At 42.2% G+C, this 13,961-nt stretch overlaps 1 protein-coding gene across 2 annotated transcripts in view; it reads right to left on the bottom strand.

Moving 5' to 3' along the window:
* The window catches only part of Lamp2 (lysosomal-associated membrane protein 2), a 41,396-nt gene that overhangs the window by 20,329 nt on the left and 7,106 nt on the right, over positions 1-13,961 (bottom strand). For both annotated transcript variants that reach the window (XM_005413661.2, XM_005413662.2), the window contains exons 2-4: positions 6,383-6,501; positions 5,589-5,802; positions 575-733 (exon numbers count right to left, since the gene is read on the bottom strand). In XM_005413661.2, coding sequence (XP_005413718.1) covers positions 575-733; positions 5,589-5,802; positions 6,383-6,501 — 492 coding nt within the window. The remainder of the gene's footprint in view (positions 1-574; positions 734-5,588; positions 5,803-6,382; positions 6,502-13,961) is intronic.

Genomic DNA, 13,961 nt, shown 5'->3' with positions numbered 1-13,961 from the left:
TCTTGGCAATCCTTCTGCCTCAGCCTCCAGGGCTGGGATTACAGGTGTGCGCCACCACACCCAGCCTTCATTTAGGATTTTGATACAGTGAACCTTTTATTTACACTACCCCTACAGCAAATCATATGTATTTCTACTTCTTAAAGTGTTAGCAGTTTCCAGGACTGATGAAAGAGAAACTGTCACATTTCCAAAAAGTCACACAGAAGTTGTAAAATCAATTTACAAAAGTAAACATTAACACAATTTTAAGTTCTAAGCTTTGGTCTTGGAACTGCTAAGGAGCAGATCATCAAGCTAAAGCCGGGCCTTTTCAAAACAAAAATCACGTTTGATCAGCTAATGGAAACATTACAGGGAGAACCTTTTAGAAGACCACTCCACATGTATATTAAACTTTAAATTGTGAGTTCCCACAGGAATAGCGATTATTTATAAAAACTTTATAGTCTAGTGGAAGCTACACGCAACCCTTAATCTATAAATGCTTTCAGATAATGACCTCAACAAACACCACCTGCTATACTCATTCAATTAGGACCCAAGTATAGAAATAGATACTTTCAGCACTTACCTTTTTTGCTCACGGTGCCATTTTGGACAAAAGCTTGAACAAGAACATCCCAATAGTGCTGGACAACATGGTTCTTTTCATGAGTTAATAAACTCTTGCATCTAAAGATGTTATTCAACGGAACACTGACTTCCACAGAATCAGCGACGGTAAAGAGTCCTACAAAACAAGATGAACAATGGCTGTTTGCAAGAGGGCGGGAGAAGGCGGTGATATAAAATGAGCTCTCTTCCTCCCCGTCTGCTCCACTCTGTGCCCAAAGCGACCATGGTTGTAACATCCCAACGAGAACCACAGAGGCACTCCGGCTGAGACACAGAGAGCAGGGAAGAAGAAGCAAAGGGAATTAAGAGGAGATGAATGGTGGCTGGTCTCACTTTTACACGTCTTCTAGCACCTAAGCCCAGCACGGCTTTCTCTGTTCCCCACGGAGGGGCCAGCTGGTGTCCATCAGTACACATCTTCAGTACAGGACGATTATGCTCCTCATGGGGTAACACAGCTTCACTCTTTTTCTTCTCCCCTTGCCCCATTAGATTCCAATTTCAAAGCAGGAAATGAGACAGATAAACAACTTATTTTAAGGAAGATATCAAATAGGTGTAGGAGAAAACTTTTAAGGGACGCCATCGAAGGAGAAAACCAGTTAGAGGCCAGTGGCCTGGCCGCGGTGCAAGGTGAGGGGCTTGCCTGCACTAAGATGGGGAGGGCAGCAGGAAGAAAGTGAGGAAGGCAAACTGAAAATACTGAAGTTAGAATAAACAGGACTCAGTGACTCTGAATAGCAGAAGAAAGAGCGATGAAGTAATTGCTGATTTCACAGTAAATCCTAATTTTGACACTCCTATCGAAAGTAAGCTACATCACCTCTAACGAGCTCACAGGGTCTCTGCCTAGATGGAATTTAAAAGACTACTCCATTTCAGAAAATCTTCAGAAGGCAAAGGAGATTGCAGCCAGTCTGCACCAAGTTTTGATTAAAAAGCCGATAGGGAAACTTCAAAGGACTATGATCGCACGGATTGAAATGGCTTAGTTTCTTTTTGAAGTAGCGAGAAAGGAAGATATTTTCGAGATCATTAATACAGGCTTCCTCCTGCGCCTGAGTCAGGCAGCAAGGCAGCCATTTAATGCTACCTTGGCACCCCCTAATGGTCAAAGGAATTCTTTTCTTTTCTTTCTTTATTTACTTTGACACAGCGTTTCCTTATGTAGTGCAAGCTGGCCTCAAACTCATGGCAACCCTCCTGCCTCAGGCTCCCCAGTGCTGGGATTACAGATTATGTGCCACCATTCCTGGTTCAAAGGAATTCTTTTAAAACAATAAACTAGAACATTTTCCAAAAACTGTTTCTTACTGTTAACAAAAACGAATAGATATGGAAATTGGCTGAATATAGACAGACTTCAAAAATAAATGAGTAAAAACAACAAACTGTAGCCGGGTATGGTGGTGCACACTTGTGATCCCAGAACTCCGGAAGGCTGAGGCAGGAAGATCTAAAGTTCAAGCTTAGCCTGGGAAATTTAGTGACTTAGTATCTGTCTCAAAATTTAAAAAGAAAAGAAAAAAAAAAAGGAAAGCAGAAAGGGAGGGAAGGAAGAAGGAAGGAAATAAGCAGAAAGAAGGCTGGAAGGAAGTAATAAAAGGAGGTGGCTGGGACAACAGCTCAGTTTGAAAGCTCTGGGTTCTATCTCCAGTACCCCTCTCACTCAAAAAAGAGCTATAAACATATTGAGGTTACACCATGAAACTGTGTTTTGCAAAGCATGTATTGTTTATGAACACTAATGTATGGAGTGAAAATATACACACTCAGACAGGAAGGCTATAGCCCAGAGTCATAAGAGTGGTGAGGGTGGTTGCTGCTAGTGGGTAGCAAGGAAAATCGAGCCGGGACGTGAGGATAAAAGGGATTTCAAACGCATCTGTAAGGGTTTGATTCTTTAAAGAAATAAAGTGGTTGACCAAACATTAAAATGGCATTTATGAATTCTGAGTAAGGGATCTGTAGTTCTCTGTACTTTTTTTCTTTTGGGGACTGTCTTGCTGTGCAACCCAGGCTGGCCTTGAGCTCTCAGCGATCCTCCTCCTCAACCTCCAAAGTGCTGGGATTACAGGTGTGTGCCATTACACCCAACATCATGTTTTAATCATGGAAATATTTTTAAAAATGAAACAGGAGCTTCAAAGTTATTTCAATTATCAGATGCTCAAAAGTACATTAATATTTTGAAATAATGAATGATTTCAAAACAATAGTACATTTAACAGTACATTTATTACAGAAGCTGTTTTAAATTCTAAATACTTTCAAATATCTTATTAGACAGATGCTAGTGATAGAGGTCAGGCATGGTGGTGCACATCCGTAATCCCAGAACTCGGGAGGCTGAGGCAGGAGGATTGCTGTGAGTTCAAGGCCAGTCTGGACTACAAAGTGAGCTCAAGGCCAGCCTGAATTGCATAGCAAGACCCTGTCTCAAAGAATGAAAAATAAAAAAGCAAAAACAAAAAGGCTAGTAACAGAAAACATAGTCACCCCTTTGTTTAAAAGAGGGGAAAGATACAAGTGTTAACATTTTACCTTTTTTATGCAAATAGCCAAACCAAACCTTAACTGCTGCCCAGGTGGTCTGGCCATTTACTCCATCATCCCTTGATTATTGTACCAGCCTGGCTTTTTTTTTGGTCTTTTTGAGACAGGGTCTTGTTATGCAGTTCAGGCTGGCCTTGAGCTCACTTTGTAGCCCAGGCTGGTCTCGAACTCTCAAAGACTCTCCTGCCTCAGCCTTCCGAGTGGTGGGGTTACAGGCGTGCACCACCATGCCCGGCTTGTACCGGCCTCTGAAGCCAGCAACTCAGCCCGCAGTCTCCTCACTTCCAAATTAATTCTGCAGAATATTCTTTTATAAATAACTATCTTGGCTGAGCATAGTGGTGCACACCTATAATTCCAGTACTTGGGAGGCTGAGGCAAGAGAACTGCCGTGAGTGAGACCAGCCTGGGCTACACAGTGAGTTCAACACCAGCCTGAACTGCATAGCAAGACCCTATCTCAAAAAAAAAAAGTCTCCCATAAATGACTCTCTCCCCTTTTTAAAATACCATTCTCTCAGGGCCGGGGATATAGCTCAGCAGCACAGCACCTGCTTAGCAAGCACAAGGTCCTGAGTTCGATTCCTGGTACCAAAAAAAAAAACCATTCTCTGGCTTAAAAAAACCTAAACTGATTCCCAGTGCCTACCGTAACAACTCAGATGTCTCCTCCTTGACTTCTGAGACGCCCTGTAATTTAGACTCACTGCACTTGGCCAACTGTCTTCTCCTACACACACAGCCTCTGTTGTAATCAGGCATGTCTGCCATTACTGCTGCACATGCCACGCCTCCCCCTGCTGGAAACCTCCTGTGCAAACTCAGTGCACTGCAATTCTATTGCTGGCTGAGTTCCGGCTTAGGAGAGACTCTTCCGAGCTTTCACACTCTGACTTTGCCTTTTCTCTGCTCCTATCTGGGCCGCTGGTGAAGACACGTGTACAGAGAGCAGGCGGGACTGGGGACCCGCAGACAGGGACCGACACCATCTTCCGTGTGCAGAATGCAGCCTCCGTGTACTATTCCTGTTTGAGAGACAAGGTCTAGTGCCGTCCTTACACTGTCAGAAAAGACGCACGAACCCTCCACCCCTTCAAACAAAATCACAGAAACAGACTGCGCTCAATATTTGCCAATTTTCCAGATGACTTGAAAACACAATTTATCTTTGTCTTCCCAACTGATTTCTAAGCTCCTGGAAAGTGAGAAGCAAATCTTATCCTAGTTCTCCAAGACAATGCAGGGCACAGAGATAAAGACGGAAGATAAATCAAAATCTATTTGCTTTAGTTACCCTCTCAAAATAAGAGACTAATGAAGGACAACTAGGCTTCCATTCTCAAGTTTCAGTCCGTGCTAGCTCCCCACGTCTATGTGAGCTCTTTCACTTCCTCGTCTTCAAATAGGATGTTGTGCTACCCTCAGGTCCAAAGAAGGTACTCCTCCCCGGGTCTGGGCAACTCATCTCGATCTACCTATAATTCTGGAGTCAGAATGAAACCATCCGTGAGGAGAGGTGAGACACAAGAGATACCAATGTTAACCCCATCTCCATGGAGGGGGAGGAAAAGAATGCCAGTACGTCCCTAGTTACACCAGAATCCCCACTATCCACGCTTTCAATACATTTCACAAGGGCACACTTCAGGTCTGGGAACTACAAGAATGACCTAATCGCCAGTGCCTTCCCAAGTTCATTTAGACCTGAAATTGTTTCAGAATAGCAGCAAATGTTGACTTTAGTCATTTTATTTATCACTTACTTTCTAGTCAAAATCTATATAGTTCAGTGGCACAAGCCCCTGCCTGGGAAGCGCAAGGTCCTGAGTTCGATTCCCAGCAGCCCCTCCAAAAACCTTACCTAATGCTAAAAGGACCTAAAGATGATGGATTTCTTCTAGCCTCAGGTTATTAAACTTGTACACATTTGAAGTAATAATTAGGAAGGGCTTTCTCATTTATTCAACATTTGTTGATTGTCCACTATTGAACAAAATAGACAGTAACAGTGTATGAATTTTGTAGCTCAGTGGACTTTGGTTCAAACACTTGCTGCTCATGCATTTATTAAATTCATGACCTTTGAGAAAGTCAAATGTTATCAAACCTCATTTGCCTGTAAAACTGAGATAATATCTGCTTCCCAGGATCTGCTGTTAAGGAATGAGATGCTATAAGTGACACACGTCCAGTAGCAAGTGATACAGAGTAAAGTGCTCAGCAATGGCAGAATCATTACTGTGTCCTGCCTCAGCCTCAGCTCTGCATGGGGTCAGGTGGGAACAAGGGGAAATGGCAGGAAGTTTCTATTAGAGTTAGGAAGACAGACATGCATGACTATTTCTAAATTGTTTACATTTTCACTATTAATAGAAAGTCAGAGAACATAACACAAATCCAATTCTTAAGCTTACCTTTATCTTTAGCATCAGGAAATGTTGTGTTATCCCTGGTGTCGTAGGAAAACAAGATGCTGTCAATGAAGTAATTAGGAGCACTCTTGGTAAAATTCACAATCCAAGAGAAACCAGACTGAAATTGCACAGCTATTTTGGGACCATTGTGGTCATCCCCACAACTGCTTCCATTGTATGTCACAGGATCATGGGCTGAAATGGTTACAGTGTTCTAAAAGAAAAAGGAGTCCAGAGGTGAGAAACGAACAGGCAGTATGCTTCAACACTGGGGAGATGAGCTGGGTGTGCCACGTCAGTCTACATCATTCATTCCCCACGGCCAGGTTGTCCTGGGCCAGGTGTACTTTGTAATCCAGCCTCAGATTCTTCAGCTACACACATACTTTTTTTTTGAGACAGGGTCTCACCCTGCAGTTCAGGCTGGCCTTGAACTCACTGTGTAGCCCAGGCTGGCCTCAAACTCGCAGTGATCCTCCTGCCTCAGCCTCCCGAGTGCTGGGATCACGGGCATGTGCCACCATGCCTGGCTACACACATACTTTCTGTATGTCCAAAAAGAAATGAAAAACTGGTCTGAAGTACCATTCTTTAGCTGATAAGGCTAAAGAAAGAAATATTCATTGTAACACTAAACAGAATACAGTATCTATAAAGAGTATAAAGTTTGTTAAGACTAGAGTTTAAATGTTAAGTGAGTTAACGTGAAAACTTATTTGTACAAATGCATCCAAAGGATAAAAAAGTCAGAATTAAATTCCTACTATAAAATCAAAAGAAAAACAGTTACTTACATTAGTTTTGTTTGTAGTTTCATACTGTATTGTGAAATTCATCTGCCATTTTGCGTAAAGGCAAGTGACTTTTTCTGAATTTGTCAAATTCAGTTCCAATGCATAAGACTGGGCAGCCCCTGGATTTATTAAAAAAACATTTAAGATTATACTACAAAAACAACATATAAAATAAAAAACCAGTTACATCCGCTATTAAAGTTCAATCAGCTCTAAAATGAAAGTATTTTTAAATATACTATATATGGTATCCCGGTGACTGTTTTTCTTTGCAATCTTTAACAGAATCCTATTGATCAAGGGACCATTTTCCTTTCCTAAAAGAATGGTTATTAGGCCTGGAATGCTCATGGAACGGCACAGACTGGTGACACTAACCTTCTGCCTCCTAATAACCACTTCCACATTTATCTGTGCTGTTCTAGTTTTTAGACAATTACAGTTTGCTTTGGCGGGGGGGGGGGGGTTCCGAAGTAAATTACATAAGGGAAAGCATGGAAAGGATGTTCCTGCTTCTCTCAAACCAGCAGGTAAAACCCTCTATTGAAAACTAATGCTAGATCAGATGTTCTACGGCCTCACTGCTTCAAATCTTGTGCCAAGCGATGTAACCTAGGTGCCCCAGATGTCCTTCCAAATGATTTCATTCTGATGTAATCAGATGTAGGGGAGCTCTTTATGCAAGTGTATCACATGACCAAAGAAGCAGCACTGCAAAGAGCTGTTAGATCCATTTAAAAAAAGGTTATTCCAGCTGGGCATGGTAGTGCACATCTGCAATCCCAGCACCTGGGAAGCTGAGGCAGGAGGATCACTGTGAGTTCGAGGCCAGTCTAGGCTGCACTGTGAGTTTAAGGCCAGCCTGAACTGCTAGTGAGATCCTGTCTCAAAAAGAAAAGAAAAAGAAAAAGCTTATTCCTTAAAATACAAAGTTCATCACTTGGTTTCCCTTTAAAATGTAACTGACTGGAAAAGGCTGAGCAATCTTTTGACATGGACTCAAAATTACTCAACGTGCTCCAGTAACTTTGGGACCTTTCAGTTAACTTGATTCTAATCTTCTACACTTAAACACAGAAACATTACCTATTTAAACTGAAAAGTCCAGGGCTGGGGGTTTAGCTCAGTGGCAAAAAGCGCCTGCTTGGCAAGCGCAAGGCCGTGAGTTCGGTTCCCGGTACCGGAGAAAAACCAAAAAAAAAAAAAAAAAAAAAAAAAAAACTGAAAAGTCCAAGGCCTTCCTGCTTCTCTCTCAAATCAGCAGGTAAAAGTCTCTATTGAAAACTAATGCTAGATCAGATGTTCTGTGGCCTCACTGCTTCAAATCTTGTGCCGAGTGATGAGGAGGAAATATTCCAGCAAACACACCTGCAGCATAAACAATGGGCAACCACCTAAGGGCTTTCTTCACCTGAGGGGGAAGCTATTTCCTGTTAAGATAGCTGCATAGCTTTTAATGATATCTGAGCAACCCAGTGTCCTGTACAGGTAGGGACAGGCAGCAGAACGTAGAGAACAAAGCCCTCAGAGGAATATTCAGCAGGCTTGCTTCAGCAATAGCTTTCATGCGGCACACAAAAGCTGGCCCCGTCATGCTCCACAGCCCTGGCTGCCTTAGCCAGCCCGAATAGTACATGAGAGCTTGTGATCACTGATGGTGACTAAATGTATTGGCTAAGGCTCAAAAAGACCTTGTGAGACCTAAGTAGGTTTCACTGCCATTCTTTTCTAAGTACAATATGGAATGGACCTGTCATATGAAACCAAAGCTACCTACCTTCAATGTGCAGAGAAATCCAACTTACAACTTTTCTAATCAGCTGGAGTTTTGCTTTTTCATATGCTGTCTCTCTCAGTGTGACTTAAAGTCCATAGCTTTTGAGGAACCTTGCATGCCTGGGATATATCCCACTTGAGGAATGATCTTTTTGAGACAATATGTGGATGGAGTTGATTTGTTAGTTTTTTATTGAGAATTTTTGTATCTATATTAGAAATACTGGTCTACAGTTTTTATGTGTTTCTTGTTTGTTTGCAGTACTGGGGATTGAGCCCAGGCTGTGTGCATGCTACGCAAGCGTTCTATCATCGAACCACACTCCTAGCTAGCCAACCCTGCTAAAATTTTATTTTGAGCCAAGCGTGGTGGTACACACCTGTGATCTCAGCAACTAGGCGGCCAGGGCAGGAGGACTGCCATGAGTTTGAGATCAGCCTGAACTACATAGTGAGACCTTGTCTCAGAAAAACCAATCAACCAAATAAATAAATACACAAATAAATAAACAAATTTTATTTAGAGACAAAATCTCACATAAATTGCCCAAGTTGGCCTCAAACTTTTGATCTTCCTGCCTCAGCTTCCTGAATAGCTGGGATTATAGGCATGTGCCACCATCCTCTAAAACAACTTTTAAAATTAAATAAAAATAATTAAGCTGGATGTGGTGATGCATGCCTGTAATCCTAGCACTCGGGAGGCTGAGGCAGGAGGATCACTGCAAGTTCGAGACCAATCTGGGCTATAAAGTGAGTTCAAGGCCAGCCTGAACTGCATAGTGAAACCCTGTCTCAAAAAAGACAGAAAGAAAAATTTTAAAGCCCTTAGCTTCAGCATATTCTCCTTGTATTTAAAATTATTTTGTATTTAAAACTATTAATAAATAACGAAGAAAAGCCTTTCATGTGTCAATAATTTACTTTCCAAAGATAACAGAGGAGCAGGAAGAAAACTGTATAAGACAATAACAGCATCAAGGTGTTCCCAAGTGGGAGAAGTGAAGCTTTCCGCAGCAGAAGGCACAGGCTCTGGGTCACGGGTACTGCATGAACTCAGGCTGAAGACAGGCTATCTACCTGGCCTGTGGCAAGTACTGATAAATCCCTGAGGGCCCCAGGCGCTCATTCTCCTGCCCTCACAGCCCTTCCACCTCCACAGCTCGTCTCCGTGTCCCACTGCACAGGGGTCACTTTCAGTCAGACATCTCGGACCTCAAACTCAGCAACTGCAAAACTAAAATCCACTCTTCTGTTTCCCCCTCTAAATGACAGCTGTGCTGCTGAGCTACATCTGGCTCAGATGATTTGCAAAGAGCTTCGATGTCATTCTCTTCATGAAGTCCTACTGATTTTTTTCCTTCAAATTCTCTCTTAAATTTTTCCACATTTCATTTTTCACATTTCATTCCTACTCCCGATCTACCACACCACCTGTAAAATACTACAGGTACCTCCTCCCTGCCCCTAAAAGTGCTGCCAGATTAGCAGTCCTTAAATACCACTTTCTCGGACCAGAGATGTAGCTCAGCAGCACAGTGCCTGCCTGGCAAGTGTGAGGTCCTGAGTTCGATTTCTGACACACACAAAATACCACTTCCTCTTAGGACCCTCTCGTGTTCAAAACCTTTTATTGGCTCCCAAATTCCCATTAAATTTAAATTCCTCCTCCTGACTTTTGAAGTAATCCTTCATCTTAGCCAGGTGTAGTGGCGCACACTTGTAAACCCAGCATCTGGGAGGCTGAAGGAAGAGGATCGTTTCGAGTTCGAGACCAGCCTGTGCTACAAAGTGAGCTCAAGGCCAGCCTGAACTGCATGGAGAGACCCTGTCTCAAAAAAAAGGAAAAAAAGTAACCTTTCATCTTGTCCTGTCCTGTTCCTTCTCAGTCTCTCAAGCCACTTTCCCAGAACACCCTTTAACCTGGCCACGCTTGTTTCTGCTGCACCTGAATGCCACACACTCTTCAACTTCTACCTCTTCGTGTCCACTGTTCCTAACACTGAAATCCACTTTCTGCTGACTTTTTAAATGTTCACCTTCAAGATGTCCGAAGGACATAATGGAAACAGCGCTTTTGTACATAAGCGGGGGGGAAGAGGGTTTGAAGGGAGAGAGGACAATGGGAGAAAAGTAATCTAGATATATCCTATTCAGGTACAAATCCCCCATGATGAATATGACCACTATATATATCTAGAATGTACCAATTCCCTTAATTAATTTTAAGAAAAGATGCTCCTCTTTATGGCTGCCCAAAGCATGGAACACCAACCTGCCAAACGAGGTTTAAATACTTGGTTTCAGTGTCTGCCCGGTATCACTGCCCACTGCAAAAGGTGGCCACCTGCCTTCTCTGCTCCCTTCCAGCAAGGAAGGGAGTGCGTGCTAGGCTCTGTAACGAAGCTACCCGTCTCAGACCTCAATTTTGGGGAGACAGGGTCTCACTACGTTGTCCAGACTGGTCTTGAACTTGCGGGTTGAAATAATCCTCCATCTCAGCCTCTCAAGTAGCCAGGACTGCAGCATATGCTCCCATGCCTGGCTCACCCCAGCCTTTCACAGGAGGGCACGAGCGGAGGGAGAAATGGAAGGGGCAAGGAGAAAGTCGCATTAGCAGCAGGCGCCCAGGCAGCAAGATGGCAGCAGCCAGTGCACACAGCTGAGGTTTCCTGCTTGGTGGTGATCACATGGTTCAGTGGCTTGACTTGGGGCATTGACTCAGGCTTGGAGATCTATAGCCAGAGGCACCTGCTCTTCTGAGTTATCTAATATACACCTGTATAAACATTTCAGCCGGACACAGTGGTGCACGTCTGTAATCCCAGTACTTGGGAAGCTGAGGCAGGAGGATCGTTGCAAGTTCGAGACTGTCCTGGGCTACAAAGTGAGCTTAAGGCCAGCATGGACTGCATGGAGAGACCCTGTCTCAAAAAGGCAAAGAAAAAAGTAAACAATTTTATTGATTGTACAGAAAAGTGCACAGCATGACATACAAAGGAAAAGTGTACACAACATTAAGCATACAAATCAAAGAACTGTCATAAATTGACCCCTCTGGTATCAAGAAGCTGAGCACCGAGAGAAACTGTCTCTCAGTATCTGCTGGGGATTGGTCCTAGGACACTCCTGGATACCAAAAATCTATAAATGTTCCAGTCTCTTCTGTAAAATGGCACTGTAATGGCAGATAACCTACACACTCCTGTATATTTCCAATCATCCCCAGATGACTTATAATACCTAGCAAAATATAAGTGCTGTGTAAGTAGTTGTACTGTTAAAGGAATAACAACAAGAAAAGAAATACAGGGCCGGGGATATAGCTCAGCGGCACAAGTGCCTACCTGGCAAGTACAAGGTCATGAGTTCGATTCCTGGTACCAAAAAAAAAGAAAAAAAGAAAAACATATTCAGTATAAATGCAGTATTTTTCCCTAATATTACTGATTCACATTTGGTTGAATATGTGAATGTGGAATTTGTAGATAAGGAGGGCTGACTATTCTCTCAAAGCCCCTTTTATTTCCCCTTCAAGGTATTTTTGTCTTTTTGAGACAGGGTCTTGCTCTACAGTTCAGGCTGGCCTTGGACTCACTATGTAGCCAAGGCTGGCCTCAGACTCGCAGTGATCCTCCTGCCTCAGCTTCCTGAGTGCTAGGATAACAGGCATGCACCGCCATGCACAGTTATTATTTGATTTCTGGATGATAGCCAATCATCCTGCAGAAGTTACCATCTCAGAGTTGTTTAATTTCCATTTCTCAGTCAGTAATTTTGGACATTTTTTCCTGTGTTTATTGGCCATTGACACTTCTGAGAACTGTCTACTCCTAGCCTGTTTTGATTTGGACTTGTTTATTTTTATTTTTGTTTTTGTTTTGTCTTTTTGAGGTAGGGTCTCACTATGCTGTTCAGGCTGGCCTTGAGCTCACTTTGTAGCACAGGCCGGTCTCGAACTCATGACACTCCTCTTGCCTCAGCCTCCCAAGTGCTGGGATTACAGGTGTGCGCTACCACATCTGGCCTTTGTTTTGTTTGTTTGTTGTTTGACCACCATCCTGACTTCTAACAGCATAGATTAAATGGAATCATAGAATCATTCTCTATGCTCTCTTTTCTGTCTGACTTCTTTCATTCAATATTATATTTTGTGTGATTCACCCAAGTTATGCATACTTACAGTGTATTTATCCTCACTGCTATATAGCTTTTGATTATTAGGTAAACACTAAGCTACATCTATACTATTGCTGATCGACATTTGGTAAGTTTCCAGTTTGGTTCTATTCCCAATGTGGCTGTAAACATTCTTGTATAGATTGGCAAATGTGGTGTGTGCGTTTGTGTGTGTTTGTCAGATAGAGAGAGAGAAAGAGAGAGAAAGTGAGAAAGAGAGAGAGATCTAGCAATCAAACTAGGGGATCAAAGGGCATGCAACATTTCACAATACCTTTTTAGTATATTCCCTTTGCACTTAAATCAATGAGATTTTATTCCCCTTGCTTACAATCAAGAACCAAGGACATTTTTCAATGACCATTTTTTCAAAGCTTTTCTTGAATATAAAAGCACCCAAAGTGTACTGATAACCCATATCCCCACATTTCAGTATATTTCACGGTATCCTGAATTAGTCAAAGATATTTTATGCCAGTAAACCCCATTTCTCACTGTTAAAAGCTCCCAAACAGCAGTTTTCAACCATCTCACAAGAAACTAGTGTGCTATGGAAAACTACAGTTTACAGCAAGTAATTCTTTACTAATAAAAGTGTAGCAAAGTCTAAATGAATGAAATACATGGGTAGGTTCAAGATTTCCTTTTGATAATGTTTCTGTCACTCATTTGAATTCCAGTACCTCCCTTAACCAGATGATCTTATCTATTTCACAAGCCCAGGAGTGTCTTTTATATGAATGTCATCTGTAACAAGTGTCAGGGTGAAGACCAAGTCTATCACTTTTCCTATATCTCCTATCATTCCTAGTAGTGCTGAATATATATTAGATTTCCAATAAATACTGATTGATTATATCAAGGTGAAAATGCCCTTGGGTAAGGATCTGAAATAGTGTAATTACAGGAAAGCTAGTCCTTCAGGGCTTCCAAAGGGGCTACACTCTCAGACCTCTTGTCAGTTTTCCCATCCAAGTACTAACCAGGCCCGAACCTGCTTAGCTTCCGAGATCAGACGAGAGCGGGTGCGTTCAGGGTGGTATGGCTGTAGACTCTTGTCAATTTTCTCAAAAAATTTTGATGTGGATTTCAAGTCAGGAATAACACTTAGGTAAAAAGTCTTTAGCATAAGATTTCCATCCTTACTGCTGTGCTTGATATTAGAACAGCTGAACTATATTTGCTTAAAAGCTTTTATGATATTAAAAAGCCATAGCTGAATCATACCCTAGAGTATACGATTATGGAGCTGAGAATTTATTCTCTAAAGAAAAGAAAAAGTCATGCCCCCAAATCAATGTTCTCAAATCCAAATATCCTCTCAATTCTACTTCCAAAATGTCATTTATAGATTCTTTTAGAACTCAGAGCATATTTGTCCAAGCAAAAAGTGGGTAGAGTTTGTTTGACTTGAAGTCTAACTGAAAAAAATACACTCATCTAGAAACAAAACTGGAGGCAGAGGAAGAGGGTAAAACTGGTGATAAAACAAAGTCAATAAAAAACAATGACCTAAGAAAACAATATAATAAAGCAATTCCCAGCACCCATCCCTGGAGCTGAAGAGCTAGAATTCAAATCAGGCAGCCTCGCTTACTAGCTGTGAGACCTTGGGCAGGGTACC

Source organism: Chinchilla lanigera, unplaced genomic scaffold (genome assembly GCF_000276665.1).
Source record: "Chinchilla lanigera isolate Chin_1 unplaced genomic scaffold, ChiLan1.0 scaffold00171, whole genome shotgun sequence".
Lineage (NCBI taxonomy): Eukaryota > Metazoa > Chordata > Mammalia > Rodentia > Chinchillidae > Chinchilla > Chinchilla lanigera.
This window is presented reverse-complemented; position numbering and strand designations above follow the sequence as displayed.